The sequence below is a fragment of the Cicer arietinum genome, chromosome 5, assembly GCF_000331145.2.
Source record: "Cicer arietinum cultivar CDC Frontier isolate Library 1 chromosome 5, Cicar.CDCFrontier_v2.0, whole genome shotgun sequence".
Lineage (NCBI taxonomy): Eukaryota > Viridiplantae > Streptophyta > Magnoliopsida > Fabales > Fabaceae > Cicer > Cicer arietinum.
In genome coordinates, this window is record NC_021164.2 from 71,881,600 (window position 1) to 71,896,272 (window position 14,673).

Consider the following 14,673-nt stretch of genomic DNA (forward strand, 5'->3'; position numbering starts at 1 on the left):
TAATTTTGAAAAAATAATAATAAAATAAAATTATTAATTTAAAACTTCACATTATTAATGGTTATTAGTGAAATATTATCCTTCAGTATAGATGATAGTTTCAATTAAAATAAAATCAGTCTCTCTAAATATAAAATTTTATTAATTTTTATATATTGCACCCTTTTTGCTTGTTATGATTTTACTTAACCGCGGTTTTATCCAACCATATTTTTCACTAAAATAAATAAATAATTATATGCAAATAGAATAATATTTTTCCTGATAAAAGATAATATTTTAAAACATGAAAAAAAGCATGGCGGCTGCCGTCTCAGGTCAAGTTGAACTTAAAGTATGATTCTATAAACTTTTGAATTCCGATGCGACAAACACTCCTTCTTTCCCAATCATCCATCGCCTGAAAACCCTAATACCCTCGCCGGAGCAAAAAGAGAAAGAAAAGAAATGGACCCCAAGGAGAAACAAGCGATGTACCGCGACATCGGTTTACAAATCGTTATGATCCTTCTATTGATCTTAATGTTTCTCGGTATGCACGGTATTCCACAGAAATTACTCGCCAAACTCCGACTCCGAAACCGAACCGGCGTCAAAGCTAAGCGTCACTTCGTAAGAGGCGCTCAGCTTCTCGCACAAGCTAGATCTTCCAAAAACAAATCCAGATCCGCTATAAATTCCCTCGCTAACGAAGCCCTAGCCGAAGCCGAACAAGCAATCGCGCTTGATCCTAAAGACGCCGCTTCTTATCTTCTCAAAGCTATGGTTCTCGATCTTCAAGGTTTTCGAACTTCCGCGCTCGAATCTCTTGACGCGGCGTTGTCTCCGCTTGCGGCTGGTTCTTTAGCCGAAGGTGAACGAGGTGACGCGCTTTATAAGAGAGCCGAGTTGAAACTCGCGACGAGTGAACGCGGACGAGTTGACTCGGCGCTGAAGGATTTGACTGAGTCGGTTATTTTGAGTCCTAAGAACGCGAAAGCTTGGTCTGCGTTGGGAGAGTGCTATGAAGGAAAGAAAATGGAAGAGGAAGCTAAGAAGGCTTATAAGGAGGCTCTTGAGTTGGAGCCACATTTTTCTGTGCCGCTAGAAGCACTTAACAGGTTATCCTCATAATCGATTTTTGTATCAGCTTTCAGATCTATCGATAATTTGATGTTTAATTATTACTAAATAGCGGTTGTTATTATTCCACTGTTATTAGATTGATGTTAAAAACCCTAAAGAGCGAGCGTTAATAAGTGCTTATGGTGCATTTTAGACAATCCATTAATTAAAGTGCGAAATCCTCCGACCCAGAAATAATCGCTTTTATTAAGTAGTTCCATTTCAATCATCTAGTCGTTGAAACGGTGGAGATGATGTGCTAGTACATTTTTTTGACTATGTGTTACATGAAGAAAGGATTTTCTTCATTCTGGAATAAAAAAGATACGATCTACCGCGTTATTAAACGAATCTTTGAATTTGACGTATCTTTCGTTGTTTCATAACGAAAATGAAATAGTCTGAATTTGAAGTTAACTTGTGCACGTTCTTGCAACTGATTAATCATTATTGAGAGAGGGAAAAGGCGATGTTGAAGAGAAGGGGATTTGCGGGAAATTAGAGACGTTTTTTGCAAGACAAGATTGAAGATTCATTTATTTTCGCAGATCTATCGATTAACGCAGTTGTATTTATTATAAATAAACTGTTGTCGAGGAAGTAGTTGGCAGAAATCGCCGATTATCTCGATCCAATATGAAATTTACTCTCCTTCGTATCAAGGCCTTTCAGGTAATTTACTCCTGGAAACTAAAAAAATGGAAAATGCTATATCAGAAGCAAATCAGGAGCGCACGAATTAGTTGTTCAGATTTTAACATCAATTCTATTAAAAAATTTATCCATCTAGTAACTACATGTATGGTAATCCAAGTCCTTATCGGTCAGTTTCTCCTTACTGATTGGTTCGGGATAGTTTTTTTTTTTGTTAAAAAAAAAATGAAGTGACTGAAATTTATAATCAAATATGGTTCAAATTAAAACATAATATTTAATTTAATAATATCTATATTATCGGTTGAATTAATTCTTATATATAATTTTTATCGGATATTTAATATCTATTATCAATATACTTACCGATAAAAGACTTTTATAATATATATTTAAAAATTAAGATCTTATTAAATTAAATCATCAATAATTGACTAATCTATTATTTAATAATGAGTTTGATTACATTTTAGATTTAATACATCAATTTTATTTTAAGTATTTTAAAATGATTTTTTTTATGATTTTGATTAAAATTTTAATTATGAAAATAATTTATTTAATTATTATTATAAAAATGGAAAAATAATTAAATATATTAAAACTCTTAATTTCGTCAAATTTAATAAACACTATATTAAACACTATATTAATGTACATGTGGGTTAATTAGAAAAAAAATATTAGTTAAAATATTTAAAGTACTAATAGATACTCTTTTTTTGACATTACACTAGAACTTGCCCTACTATCAATATTAAAAAATGTAAAAACTAAAAAAATTACAAATGAAACATAATCGTCATTTAAATAATTGAACTCTAAAATAAAAGCACCAGTGAATGCATTAATTTGATAACTATGTAATTGTACAAATAGAGATTTGTGGTTTTAATGGATAGTTGCATAAGTATCATATAATAATAAAATTTTAATCCAGTCGTTAACGTAGAAATTTAAAGAATCATATGTGGCAAATATTTTATCAATTATAAATATAAAAAATTGCAGTATAAATATCTATTAATCTTTTATTTTATTTTTCTTCTAATTTTTTATCTTGTCTTTCGCATCAAAATCGTTAAAAAAAGGTAATGTAAGTTACATATTCTTATTTTATTGTTCTTTTTTGTTTAAATCTTCTCATTTATTTGCAAGCGACACAAAAAAAAAGACAGGATAATATTTATTAATAATAAATATATTAAAAAAATAGATAAATATTTATCTGTTATTAAATATAAAAAATTATTAAACAAGTATTTGTCAATAATATTAATCATTAATAAATTAAAAAAAACATTAAGTACTGCAATTTATATGTCATTTGCAATATGATTTAAATATTTATAAGACCAATTGTATTTTGTTAGTGGAGATAATAAAGCTCAACGATGTGCAAATCACTTCAACTCTGATATCCCTTATCTGCTTTCCCAGTTTCACTTGTTTATTTATTTTTAGGGATGATAATATAATTCGTACTGCACTTTTCCATTCGAAATCGTTTTAATTTAGGTAGAGAAATCTCGCTTTGATTAGTTGCGGGTGCAAATTTTATCAGAAATTACAATTCGGAGGCGGGTGCGTCTGCTAGTGATATTATTGTAATTTTTAAATTTTATATATATACACATATTAAATATACTTAATATTTTTTTAAATATTAAAAATTCTAATCTCATTTCTATAAAATATATTTTTTATTTTATTATTGGCTAATAATTATTATTTTATTATATTAATTATAATAAATATAATTTTTAAATTTATAATTTTATATATATTAATGAGTGCGTTGTGGACGGAGAAACATGTTGTAGACGGGAATGGAAGTCTAAATTTCATGTCCACTAAAAACTGAGTGCAGTGTTATCCAATTAGTCGGATGTAGGGGTGGGAAGGTAAGAATCGCTCCATTCCACACCACTCCGTTGCCATGTCTATTCATTTTTGTTTCTTTTTCCTTTGATGTTTCCATAGATTTTTGTTATGAACTTTTGAGAATCATTGCACTCTAAATTCAACTGAGTTGATTCAAAACGTTTGCTTGCTTTTTCTTGAGGTTATTAGCTTGTAATTGGTTCCTAAAATACAACCAAATATTTGAATTGCGACGCTGTTTCGCTGTATGATTCTATGTTTTTGTAATAATCAAGTGGCGTTTTGTCATTTCGTGTCTTCGTGATGCGATTAGTGTTGTATTCGGCTATTTGCTATGGACTATGGTGTTGCTGCATCCCGCAGTAGTACTCTAACTGTATTCATAACCCATATTGATGGCTACTATTCATCTTTTTGCATGAACTTTATTTAGGAAAGTGCTAAATAGTACCTCCGTTCTTAATTACCAGCATTTATTATTATTTTTTACATATATTAATAAAAGTAAGTAATTAATTTAATGTATCAATTTGATGTGTAGATATCAATAAAATACTTCTTTATATGAATGTATTCAATTTCTTCGTTTTTCAAGATAAATTAAGAATATTAATAAAGAAGAAATTTAAAAAAATATTAACCGCATCTAGTAACTTAGAAGAATGTATATATTTAGGGATAAATTTTTTCTCAAGAGACTTATAATTAACGATATAAGCGGTACGACACTAGTCAAATAATAAACTTACAAACTGGGTCAAACCAAAACTCTTGTAACTACCCCTGTTTATCTTTTCTCTGGTTCTAACTTTGTCTATTGGGTTTGATTCAGTAATAATGGAACAAAAGTCGAAGATCTGTCTTGAACTTCTTTTGGGGAAGAATGTCTGTTGGAGGAGAGGTGTTTCATTAGCTGTGTAACCACATTTTATCTCAATGGTCATGACTTTGGCAGGGTGGAAGGAGCAAATGAGGTGGTGCTCAGTAAAGGCTCAATCAGTAGTACAGTAACATCAAAGCTCTTATGAAATGAAATAAGAATAAAGTCTGTACCCTATTATTGGTTTCTACTCAGTTCTCATCAATGTATCCATCACTGTGAGACATGAAATTGAGTACTGGATTTTAATTATGTCATTGTCATTAGTAAAAGGATTCCGAGTTTTATTATAGAGACTTATTTCATGATTTGCTTGTTGAATGCAATTGGTACCTTTTAACTTTTTCTAGGTTAACAAGACATATCACTGGTAGAAAAAGGCATATCACTGATACTGTATATGCTCATGGATCAATGGATCATACAAACTAAACCTTCTTCATAGCTATGGCAAATGAGTGAGATTTGAACCTGGGTTATCATTCATCAGAGACAAATTGTTGTTACACCGAGTAAAAAAAGTTATCCACTTTTACATTCACAATCATATTATCAGATCAAAAGTAAAACAGATAAAAACAATGCCTCTAGCGAAAACAGGTTTTACACAGTTAATGATGTATGATTTGGAGTATGTTTCAGTCGCCACCACCACAAGTTTGATTGAATTTCACCATGGAAATGCACCAGCTACAAACTGTAGCTTCAAAAGGGACCCACATTCAAGTTTTATCTACCGCCATAACAAACACGTTGAATCATCTTCTGGATAGAGTATACCTTTGCTTTATATACCAGAAGCATAAAACTGTATCCTTAAAAGCAGAGAAAGGTCAAGATAACTCTTCACCATTTAGCCACTTTAGTGTAGGCAAAACTTTGACAATAAATGACGTGAAGTTCTCATCAGCAACTGCATTTCCTGTTATGTTCAAATCCATCAAGTTCAAGCTTTCAAATATCAAGAAAGCTTCCCAAAATTTTGTGGCACTAAAACTACCACAAAGGATTTCAAAACGGTCCCAGGCAAATACTTCAGTATGTGCTAAAGGAGAAGAGCATAGGTATCTTCTTGTGTCAATTGAGTGAGAGCCTAGCTCGTTGTAAGAGATATTCAACACTTTAAGTGACTTTAGCAATCTGAGAGGCCCCAAAGCAGTAAAACTACCAAATTTATTGTGACTCAGATTTATGCACGATAGAAGTTGCATGGCCTCCAACCCTGTCAAAATTTTCAGTATGAGACTCTATTTCAACTTTTAGATACAACGTCAGAAGCTAAACTTGCCAAAGTGAATAACCAATGATATATATGACTTAAGCTAGAGACCTTGCAGGATTTAATTTCTTCGCATAATAACTCAAAAGACGGCATCTTGTTTAATATAGTTGGGGATGAAAGTGATAAAAGTAAATATTTATTAATTTTCATTCAACTATTAACATCAGTATTCTCATTAAAGCTTAGGTTAGCAAAATATTGATAAGAAAATTGGAGAGAAGCAAAGCAGTTTTTTCTAATACAAGCAAAACATCCTGCTGTTGAAGTTAAAAAAATAGAAGTGTAATTTCATGCTGTCTAGTTAAAGTGAAAAAATTGATGATTCAGGAACGTAGGTAGATGATATACAGGATCAAGCACAATGGGATATTAGAGTCCATGTTGCTGACCGCACTCGGTAATAATAAGGCTAAATTATAGCAGTCTTTGAGTTGAGGGTAAACATAAGTTATTGCAAAATTATAAATAATGGAAATTCTACCTTCAATTGATCGAAGTTCGTTGTGGCTAAGGTCTAGCATTTGCACCCACAGTAAATTCTGAATGGACCCCATCCGTGACAACGATAGATTTTGTAATCGTAGACAGATATAACTAGTATTCGTTTCTGTTGCATTTTTATAGTAGTGGCAATGTGGTAGTAAAGACTCTCCAGATGAAGTTATCTGCGAAGTCCTCAAAACATCAACAAATAGAATTGATTTATTGTGGAAGGAATAGAAAATTTGCAATACTACAAAGCTAGTTGTAAATATAAAAATTTCGCAATTGATGATTCATAAACCTTCCAAATTCAAGTGCACTTTCATAGAAAAAACAGTCGACCAAAACAAAGGAAGTAGAAAATAACATTCAATCTGAGAATTCAAGCACAAAGTTGGTTCTAAACTACTTTCAATTCAACATTCTTTCTCATACCAAGATGAGAATCACAGAAAATCCTTAGTTTTTTTTTTTCTTTCAGAAAACTGATTAAAAATAAACACACTAAAAGATGTTCAATAAAGAAAGAGTAAATTACCTGCTGAAGTAATACCAGGCTATGCTCATCCTTGTAGTATAGAGAGTGTGTTGGATCCAACTTCATTAGATCAGTGTAAAGTTTAAGAACTTCTTCAGTATGATATTTTCTTTTATCATGTTGAGGTGATAACAAATCAAGAGCAGTCAAAAGTCTCGCAAGTGTAAGCTTTCCAATTTTACTACAAAAATCAAACGAAGCACAATATCAAATTGAAATATAACTGGAAAATATGGAAAAGAACATACTAGGTGTCATTTCAAACTATAACATAAAGCCATACATTTAACCAATCCACCTTACCAGTCTGACAATAAATCCCGAAAATTAGTTATTTCTTCATCAATTTCCTCCATGCACCAATTGGAAGTTGTTGGAATGCGGTGATCAGCAGATACAGTGGAATGTGATTCTTCAAAATTATCAATTTTTTGGAAATCATTGTCCTTCCATGAAGTCAACTTAGCACATTGTCCTTCAACGGGTTCTTTAAAAGCAGTTTGTACACACAATTTAAAGGTAATTTGGGAAGGATCCCCATAATGATATCCATTTGAAGATACAATACCCATAGAATGTCCAATAGTGATCTCTATAGAGTAAGTTTTTGATAGTTGGAGTTCTGTATTATTGAGGTTTAGGTATGCAACCCAAATTTGAGCAGTGCTCGAGTTATTTGTTGAAAGTGGTTTCCAAACAAGATCCTCCTGCAACACTTCAGATTTAACGGCAACTGTAGACGAGTTGATGCCTTCAACAGCTTGATTGAAATATAGAATGACCGGAAGTGTTCTAGTGTCGGATAGTGTACTATTCAACAGAGACAAACCACAATCATGAAGGTAGTTGTTTTCATTTAGGGTTATATTTGATCCATGAGATGGCCAAGAAGAAACGAGTAGAGGAGTATCGTTTTTCACTGTTTGATCAATAAGCCAAAGATGATAAAACCAACCGCTCTGATCATCTGGATCAGTAAAAATAGCATTGTGGACATGCTCGTACTCCTCTCGCAAGACTTTCTCTTTAGGGAAAAATCCTTCGGCCTTTCTTTTAAATAAATCAGATAAAAGCACACTGAAAAATTATCAACGGAATGGCATATGTATTAAGATAATTGATTAATCAAGAGTCTCATTAAACAAAATTATAAATAACGTAATTGATTTTACCACAACAAAAATACACTGAATGAAAAACACAAGATTCCGCAAAGCATAGTACATATGGCCAGTATATGTATACACTATACACACAGACCATAAACTTCTTCGACCAAGTATCTCTCATACTCAATGATAAAATATGAGGATCGTTCAAGATCTAGGAAGTAAAGCACCGGCTGGGGCAATATTTTAAATATAAGCAACGATGTACAATGTGTTTGTTATAAGAATCCTCAAGAATGCTTAAAAGGTAGCAGCCAACTGATAAGTAACAGTACTAAAAGAATATTTTTCAAATAATCAGATGTGTGTAGGCATGCAATCAAACCACTGTTCCCAACCACAATTCATCAAGCATAAATACTAATACATATCCAAGGCTTGCTTGAAAAACGTTTAAAAAATGTAAGGTTGATAGATGGAAATGTTTATTGAACATAGAGAATAAAACAAGCATAAGTGGACAAATCAATCTTGTGTAGGCCAATACATAAGCAGTATATGTGTAAAACTATGCATCATACAACATCATTTTTAATATTGCAATTTTATGCTTTTTCAGAGACACAAGCAAAAAAGTTTATGACAAGTCAATGCAACTGTTTGTGGATCTCTGGTAACTAAATGAGCGCAATTGCATAGAAAAAACACGCACGACACATTCAGCCATCATCGTGATGTCCATTTTAAAGAGTAAATTGTTATCATACCTCCTATTATGCCAAGCAGAGTAATTACTAAAATTATCCCCTATCACATCCTCTGTGTATTTCAACTCATCCTCATCTGATCTTTTCATTACTGCAGTAACAAACCTGAAAGTAATATCAAAACAGAAAGAAACACCGGCCTCTCAAATTGCAAATTTATTTTCCATTTATAAAAAATATGACATCAAAAGGGAGAAAATATTCAACCTTCGATAATTCCAAGCGTGAAAATTCCGAGGATCGGCCTTCTGAAAACCATTCAGAAGGCGCAATTCATTATCTATGGATGAATGTCCCTTGCTTAGCACCCATTTTCTATGATGCCAAGCACCATAGGACTTGAAATTCTTCCTCAACGCATTCTCCACCTAAAAAAACAACACAAAATCAATGCAAAATAACCAAGCACAATTCCACATTTTTCAATCAAGTAAAATAATATTTGAACTTTAGAAAAACCTAATATAAATCTATATTATTCAATTCATTTCAATTACTTGAAAGTGAAGAGAGAAAAACTCACCAATTTGAGCTCCTGATCGAAGATTGATGCAGCAGAATCGGAATCGGAGTTAGATTCAGAGTTAGAGAGATTATATTGAACGGCGAGTTTTCTATAATTCCAAGCTGTGTAACATTCAGGATTAATTTCTAGAAGCTTCGCGCTCAAATCTAGTGCTTCTTTGCTATATCTACAATCAGATTCATTCAAATCGAATCAAAAAGAAAAGAAAAACTCTAAAGCAAAGGAGAAGAAAGAAATAAAGAAAGAATATACATGTGATTGTGGTGATTGACGAGGAACTGAGATTGAAGTGAACGAAGCTTTTCAGCTTTGGCTGATAAAGCTGCTTCATCTTCTTGCTTCAACGATTTACGAGGTCGACCGTGCATTTTTTAATACAATAGCTGCAATGAAATTACAAGGCGAAAAATAATCGCGTTTGTAGTAACGTGATTGTGGTGAATCGAAGAAAATGAAAAGATTCAGGCAAGAATTAAACACTGAACAGAGACAGAAGCGAAGGGCGACGACGGTTCTGGGCGGAGATGAATTTGGAGGGTAGTATATTGTAATTTTTTATTTTGGTGAGGTTTTTTTTTGTAATTTCGCTTATATGAAATTTTTTATTTTACATTGTGGTAATTTACCTTTTTTTTTCTTTCTAAGTTATATTCAACGTGAACTAATTTACTCTATGAATTTACAAAATCTCTTTATTTAGGTGTAATTAAAAAAATTAAATTAACAAAAGTGTTTATTTTATTGGAGTGGGCACGGGGTTTACCGTACATTACTTAAGTGTAAGTGTTTGAGTACGGATAAAAAAGGTTAGAAATTGAAGTTACGGGGTACCACGATGAGCAAAGCACTCAAGTGGTTAGTCTCTTGGGAGGAACTCAGTGGATTGGTCGAAAAATAAATTTAATAGATTTAAGTGAGAGATTATATGAAAAATATAAGTGTTGGAGTATGATATTTAGACTCCACAAAGAAATGGACAAATAGATTAATACATGCTAATAATAATGACATAAATGGAGGTGTCGAAATAATGCCATGCAACACTAATTCGATAAACAAAAATTATTTTTAAGTATATATTTGGTATTAGATGTCTCAAAATTGATTTCATAGATATATAGTGTATGTTTGGATTTTTTCCGGGAGTTGCAGCGTCGGCGTAAATTTATTTAGAAGTTTGAATTAGTTGCTTAAGAAAGTCACAATAAAAATTGTCATTGGGACGCAAGATCAAATATGACACTAATTCAAAGAGTAATAATTGATTTTGATATGTTTAGATGTATTTGAGTTAAGTTCTGAAATTACTTTAAATTTAAAATTATGATTCGTAATTTTTTATTACAAATATGATTTTTTACTAAAATTTATTTATTGTTCAATTCATTTTTAAATTTATTCTCACAAAAACCATTATATGTTCAATTGACTTTTTAACTAAAATCAATTTTACAAAATTAATTCTTTCAAAATTATTTGTTTCCACTGCAAACACACTAACCAGTGTAGCTTATATCCCTTTAAGACGTAGCTCAATATTCAATAAGTAAATTAATGGTCTGAAACCCACCAATTTGGCTAGAAGTCATATTATCCCTTCTTGTACATGCTGTCCCATGTTCCGGAAAAATGGAGCAGATAGATAGATTTTTTAATAATACAATAAGTAAATTAATGGTCTGAAACACCATGACCAGTTACAATATTATCTTTGGTTCATATCATAGCCTATATTCTACTTTCCTAAGTGACACCCAACAAAGAAAAACTGTTTAAATCCTCAAGCTTTCCTAATAATCCTAATGAATGTCTGCTCCTTGTTAGATCTTTCTTCCACTGTAATCATTTAATTAATAATTAATAATTTAAGCCTCAAAACCCCTCATTGCCAGAGACTATATCTCCATTACAATGTTGTTCGGTCATCTCCACAATCATCGGCGGTATGTATCCGTTAGGCATAGGCACGAACGCCGCTTCTGTAACAACATTCCCAAAACTGTTCTCTGTGAAATGCAATTCTGATGACTTCCCATTTTCAAATATCTCTTGATTATTCAAAGCGAAAGACCCGTCCCAAGCTAATGTCTCTTTCTCACAATGGTCAGTTGATACTCCGTTCTCATAATTCTTCATGGCTTCTGAAGGGAAAGCTGCTGCTTCGGATTTGGTTTCATGGAGGCCAGATTCATCATTAACAGTCACAAGTGATTCTACCCCGGGATTGATATTTGCTCCAATGCCAGCATTATCAGTGAGAATATGGCGCTTCTTATCTCTAGATGGTTTCCTCTTGGGAAATTTCCTTTTAAAGCGTGCTTTCTTAGGCTTTGAAGCCTCGTCGACAACAGCGACAGAATCAGTTGCCCTTTTCCTGGATGGAATGACTGTTAAATAGCCAAACTGGTTTTGAGAAGCCTGGGATGCATTTGTCTGGATAGCTAATAAAGCAGTTCTTGCAGCTTTAATCTCTGCTTCCTTCTTTGTTTTTGTCATCCCCCCTATATAGAGAATCCCACCAATATCGACTGTACATGAAAATAACGTTGTTCTACCTGGTGTTTCATCCTTTTTGCAATGATAAGTTGGCATTGCATAGTTCATCTTCTGTGCATATTCCTGAAGTAAATTCTTGCATAATCCAGTTTCATGCTGGAAGAAACACACCATTAAATGATCAGAGGCAGCAAATATACAATAACTCATAAATAAAAAAGTAATATATAAGAATACAGAGCATAAAATTTGTGTATGCAGATAAAATCCAATAGGAACCTCAGATGAAATATGCAACAGTATATTTCTTCGCATCATCAAAATGGACAACAAATTGGTAGTGAGTGCAAAGAAGTATGAATGATCAACTTAGGTTAAGCAAAAACTAAAACCAGTCGAAACAGTTGTGTTTCAACTAATTACCCTTCTTGTTCATTCCCTTGTACATAACTATTATGCAGGTCATGCTGAGAATATTCGTGCATGTACAAGAAGGGATAATATGACTTCTAGCCAAATTGTTTCAGGGCAGGAATAGATTTAAGGGCTAGTCAAAAGCAATTTTGACAAAAGCATGTAATAGGGAGCTTCAGTCCAAATCGATTTTGACTCTCCAACTAGTGTGACAGAAATAACTTCAAAACCCGGAGCAGGCAATGCTCCAGCAATGAAAATGGTATTTTCTTTTACCTAAATCCACACATTCTGTGAAGTACTTTTTTCTGAGAATATAAACAAGTAAACAGAAATATTTATTAAAATGGAAATTTAAGAGTATCTCAATTAGTATTTAATAGAAGAAATTATATCGCTGACGAGCTGAAGGGTTTGGAGGCAGAAAGAAAATAAGGCATACTCTTCAGTCTTGATGAAAAGAAAAAAGAAGCAAATACCAATCACATCAACAAATCAATGTCCAACAATCATGTTGCATACTAAGAAAACTCGAAAAGTAATCATTAGCTAATCATCATAAAGATGGCAAGAAGATAATCACTCTTGAAAGTAGAAAACCCATGAACTCGTCCCACAAAATGAAAACTTCAAGTATCCCACTGAGCAGAAGCAATAAAATAATTGGTAACAGCCACTACTCTAAGAACTTGCAATTACCATTGGAAAAAAAATTATAATTTGTGAAGACTACTTACAACAGGTAGAGTGACTGATTGATTAACTTCACCAGATTTGGCCAACTCCACCAAAGCAACCTCTGCAGCTGACTGCTCTGCTGCTTTCCGGTTAAAAAAGCCAGGCAAAGAATCATACCGAACATCATTCACAATCACCGTTGACCTGAAAGAAGGTTCATGAGAAGGCCCTTCCTTGATAGTTTCATAGACAGGTGTGGGGAGTCCAGCTTTCTGAGCATACTCCTGCACCCGGCTCTTGAACACATAACAATTTGAAACACCTGACACAAAAAAAGTAAGTAAATAGAAGTTGCATGGCAAATAAGTCTAATTTGAATGACAAATAAATATGGTTGACTCTGCCTTTTATTTAAGGTTTTGTCTGTTTCATATGTCTGCTATGCTAAACAGTATATTGAATAAAGGAATCAAATTGCTGTCTGCCCTATGAAAGTTGAAATTTTTGTGTGAACAGGAAGTTGACAACTTAGAGGAAACCTAAATTGGCCATTTGTTGCTTCTCAAATCATCGGTCTTGGTCCTAAAATGCATCTCTTTTCAGCTATACAACAACCAGCAAGCTTTTTTCAGTCAGGTAGGATACATGAATCCAATAAGTCGATAGCAGAAAATAACAATTTGTTAAAATTCCGCTATACTATAGTGTTATAGTCTCATTTTAGCTTCTATTTGACAACACTTTGTACTAATTAGTGTATTACAGAACAACAACGATTTGCACAATTTTTGCTTCGCTATAGCGCCACTATAGCCGTTATTTGACAACATAACATGAACCAATCAATGGTGTTAAATAGCGGCTATAGTGATGCTACAGCATAGCGGAATTTGAATAAATCGCAATTGTTTTGCGATACACACTATTTAGTACAAAATAGTTTCAAATAGCGGCGCTATAGTACTATTGCATCGCAAAATTTGAACATACTGCTATTTTTCCGTGCTCCACGATTGACAACATTAGATTCAATTAAAGCCAAAAAAACCAACCATGTATAATGTCCAAGGATAACCTATTCACTTCCAAATCTCTCTTAATCATATAACCTATAGCTCCCCTCGGTCACTCTAAATGCCTAACAATTGGACTACCTTACTTTGAAGATAAAGCATCCTTACTAGAATTTTCTTTTCTCGACACACATCCAAACCATCTAAGACAAACTCTACCACATTTTCTACAACAAGATCTATCCTAACCTTCTCTCTAGTAATTCTATTTCCAACCCTACATTTTCTTAGGTAAACACTCACCCTCATAACAATAATTTCTACTACACTAAGTTTACTTCCTAATTTATATCATTTTACAACCACCCAACATTCAGTTTCAAACAACATTGAAGACTGCAAAAAAAAAAAAAATTTAAGTTTAAGTGGTACTCTTCTATTCTATCACATATGATACTAAACATGTTCCATTTTATTTTAGGGTTCCTAAATCGTAACAGTTGTAGTATTGTATTGCAACAAGTTATCTAATTTTCATTTTAAAATTAGTACTATACAATGAAAAATCAAAATTTTATTCTGGATAGAAAAAAAAATTAAAAAAATTAATAAAGAAAGAGGTATAATCAAACAATAAAATAAAAGCACTGGGTGCTGAAAATAAGCAGAAAGAAAGAATCCCTATTTTTTGTTCTCATTTGAGTTGAAAAAACAAAAACCCTCGAAAGCTAAAATAAAATAATTTAGAGGATGCATTCAAAATTAGATATTGGGAAAAAGAAAGGATGCGACCTTGGAAATCTTCGTTAGTGGACATAGCTCCGGTAGATAGTGAGAGGTTCAGC

General features: G+C 32.7%; 3 protein-coding genes across 4 annotated transcripts in view; 1 reads left to right on the plus strand and 2 right to left on the minus strand.

Annotated features, from left to right (window-relative positions):
- The first annotated feature begins 292 nt into the window (after positions 1–292).
- LOC101488532 (uncharacterized) lies at positions 293–4,830 on the plus strand. 2 transcript variants are annotated; one of them, XR_012163150.1, is made up of 2 exons: positions 293–3,662; positions 4,475–4,830. XR_012163150.1 is itself a non-coding variant. In XM_004501602.4 (2 exons), exons 1-2 carry the CDS (start codon positions 448–450, stop codon positions 4,506–4,508), a joined length of 687 nt encoding a protein of 228 aa, XP_004501659.1. In that variant the 5' UTR covers positions 294–447; the 3' UTR covers positions 4,509–4,830. The 2 variants fall into 2 exon arrangements, 1 of the variants encoding a protein (XP_004501659.1); XM_004501602.4 differs by having other exon boundaries at positions 294–1,100.
- Positions 4,831–4,981: 151 nt separating this feature from the next.
- On the minus strand, positions 4,982–9,976 carry LOC101515774 (geranylgeranyl transferase type-2 subunit alpha 1). Its single transcript, XM_004501601.4, has 8 exons — positions 9,480–9,976; positions 9,225–9,393; positions 8,909–9,069; positions 8,702–8,806; positions 7,129–7,902; positions 6,826–7,006; positions 6,286–6,469; positions 4,982–5,744 (listed from the first exon to the last, which is right to left on the minus strand). Exons 1-8 carry the CDS (start codon positions 9,593–9,595, stop codon positions 5,356–5,358), a joined length of 2,079 nt encoding a protein of 692 aa, XP_004501658.1. The 5' UTR covers positions 9,596–9,976; the 3' UTR covers positions 4,982–5,355.
- Positions 9,977–10,782: 806 nt separating this feature from the next.
- LOC101515247 (double-stranded RNA-binding protein 1-like) overlaps positions 10,783–14,673 on the minus strand; it is a 4,234-nt gene continuing 343 nt past the window's right edge. Inside the window, exons 2-4 of the mRNA XM_073368549.1 lie at positions 14,621–14,668; positions 12,875–13,137; positions 10,783–11,879 (exon numbers count right to left, since the gene is read on the minus strand). Coding sequence (XP_073224650.1) covers positions 11,100–11,879; positions 12,875–13,137; positions 14,621–14,645 — 1,068 coding nt within the window. The 5' untranslated portion in view covers positions 14,646–14,668 and the 3' untranslated portion in view covers positions 10,783–11,099. The remainder of the gene's footprint in view (positions 11,880–12,874; positions 13,138–14,620; positions 14,669–14,673) is intronic.

What these genes read in the sequence shown, in the direction of transcription:
- LOC101515774 (XM_004501601.4), bottom strand. Translation starts at nt 9,595, where the DNA reads ATGCACGGTCGACCTCGTAAATCGTTGAAGCAAGAAGATGAAGCAGCT. An exon ending in GTCAATCACCACAATCACAT is followed by an intron (nt 9,394 to 9,479) that starts GTATATTCTTTC and finishes ATCTGATTGTAG; the next exon opens with ATATAGCAAAGAAGCACTAG. An exon ending in CACGCTTGGAATTATCGAAG is followed by an intron (nt 8,807 to 8,908) that starts GTTGAATATTTT and finishes TATTACTTTCAG; the next exon opens with GTTTGTTACTGCAGTAATGA.
- LOC101488532 (XM_004501602.4), top strand. Translation starts at nt 448, where the DNA reads ATGGACCCCAAGGAGAAACAAGCGATGTACCGCGACATCGGTTTACAA. An exon ending in CCGCTAGAAGCACTTAACAG is followed by an intron (nt 1,101 to 4,474) that starts GTTATCCTCATA and finishes GGTTTGATTCAG; the next exon opens with TAATAATGGAACAAAAGTCG.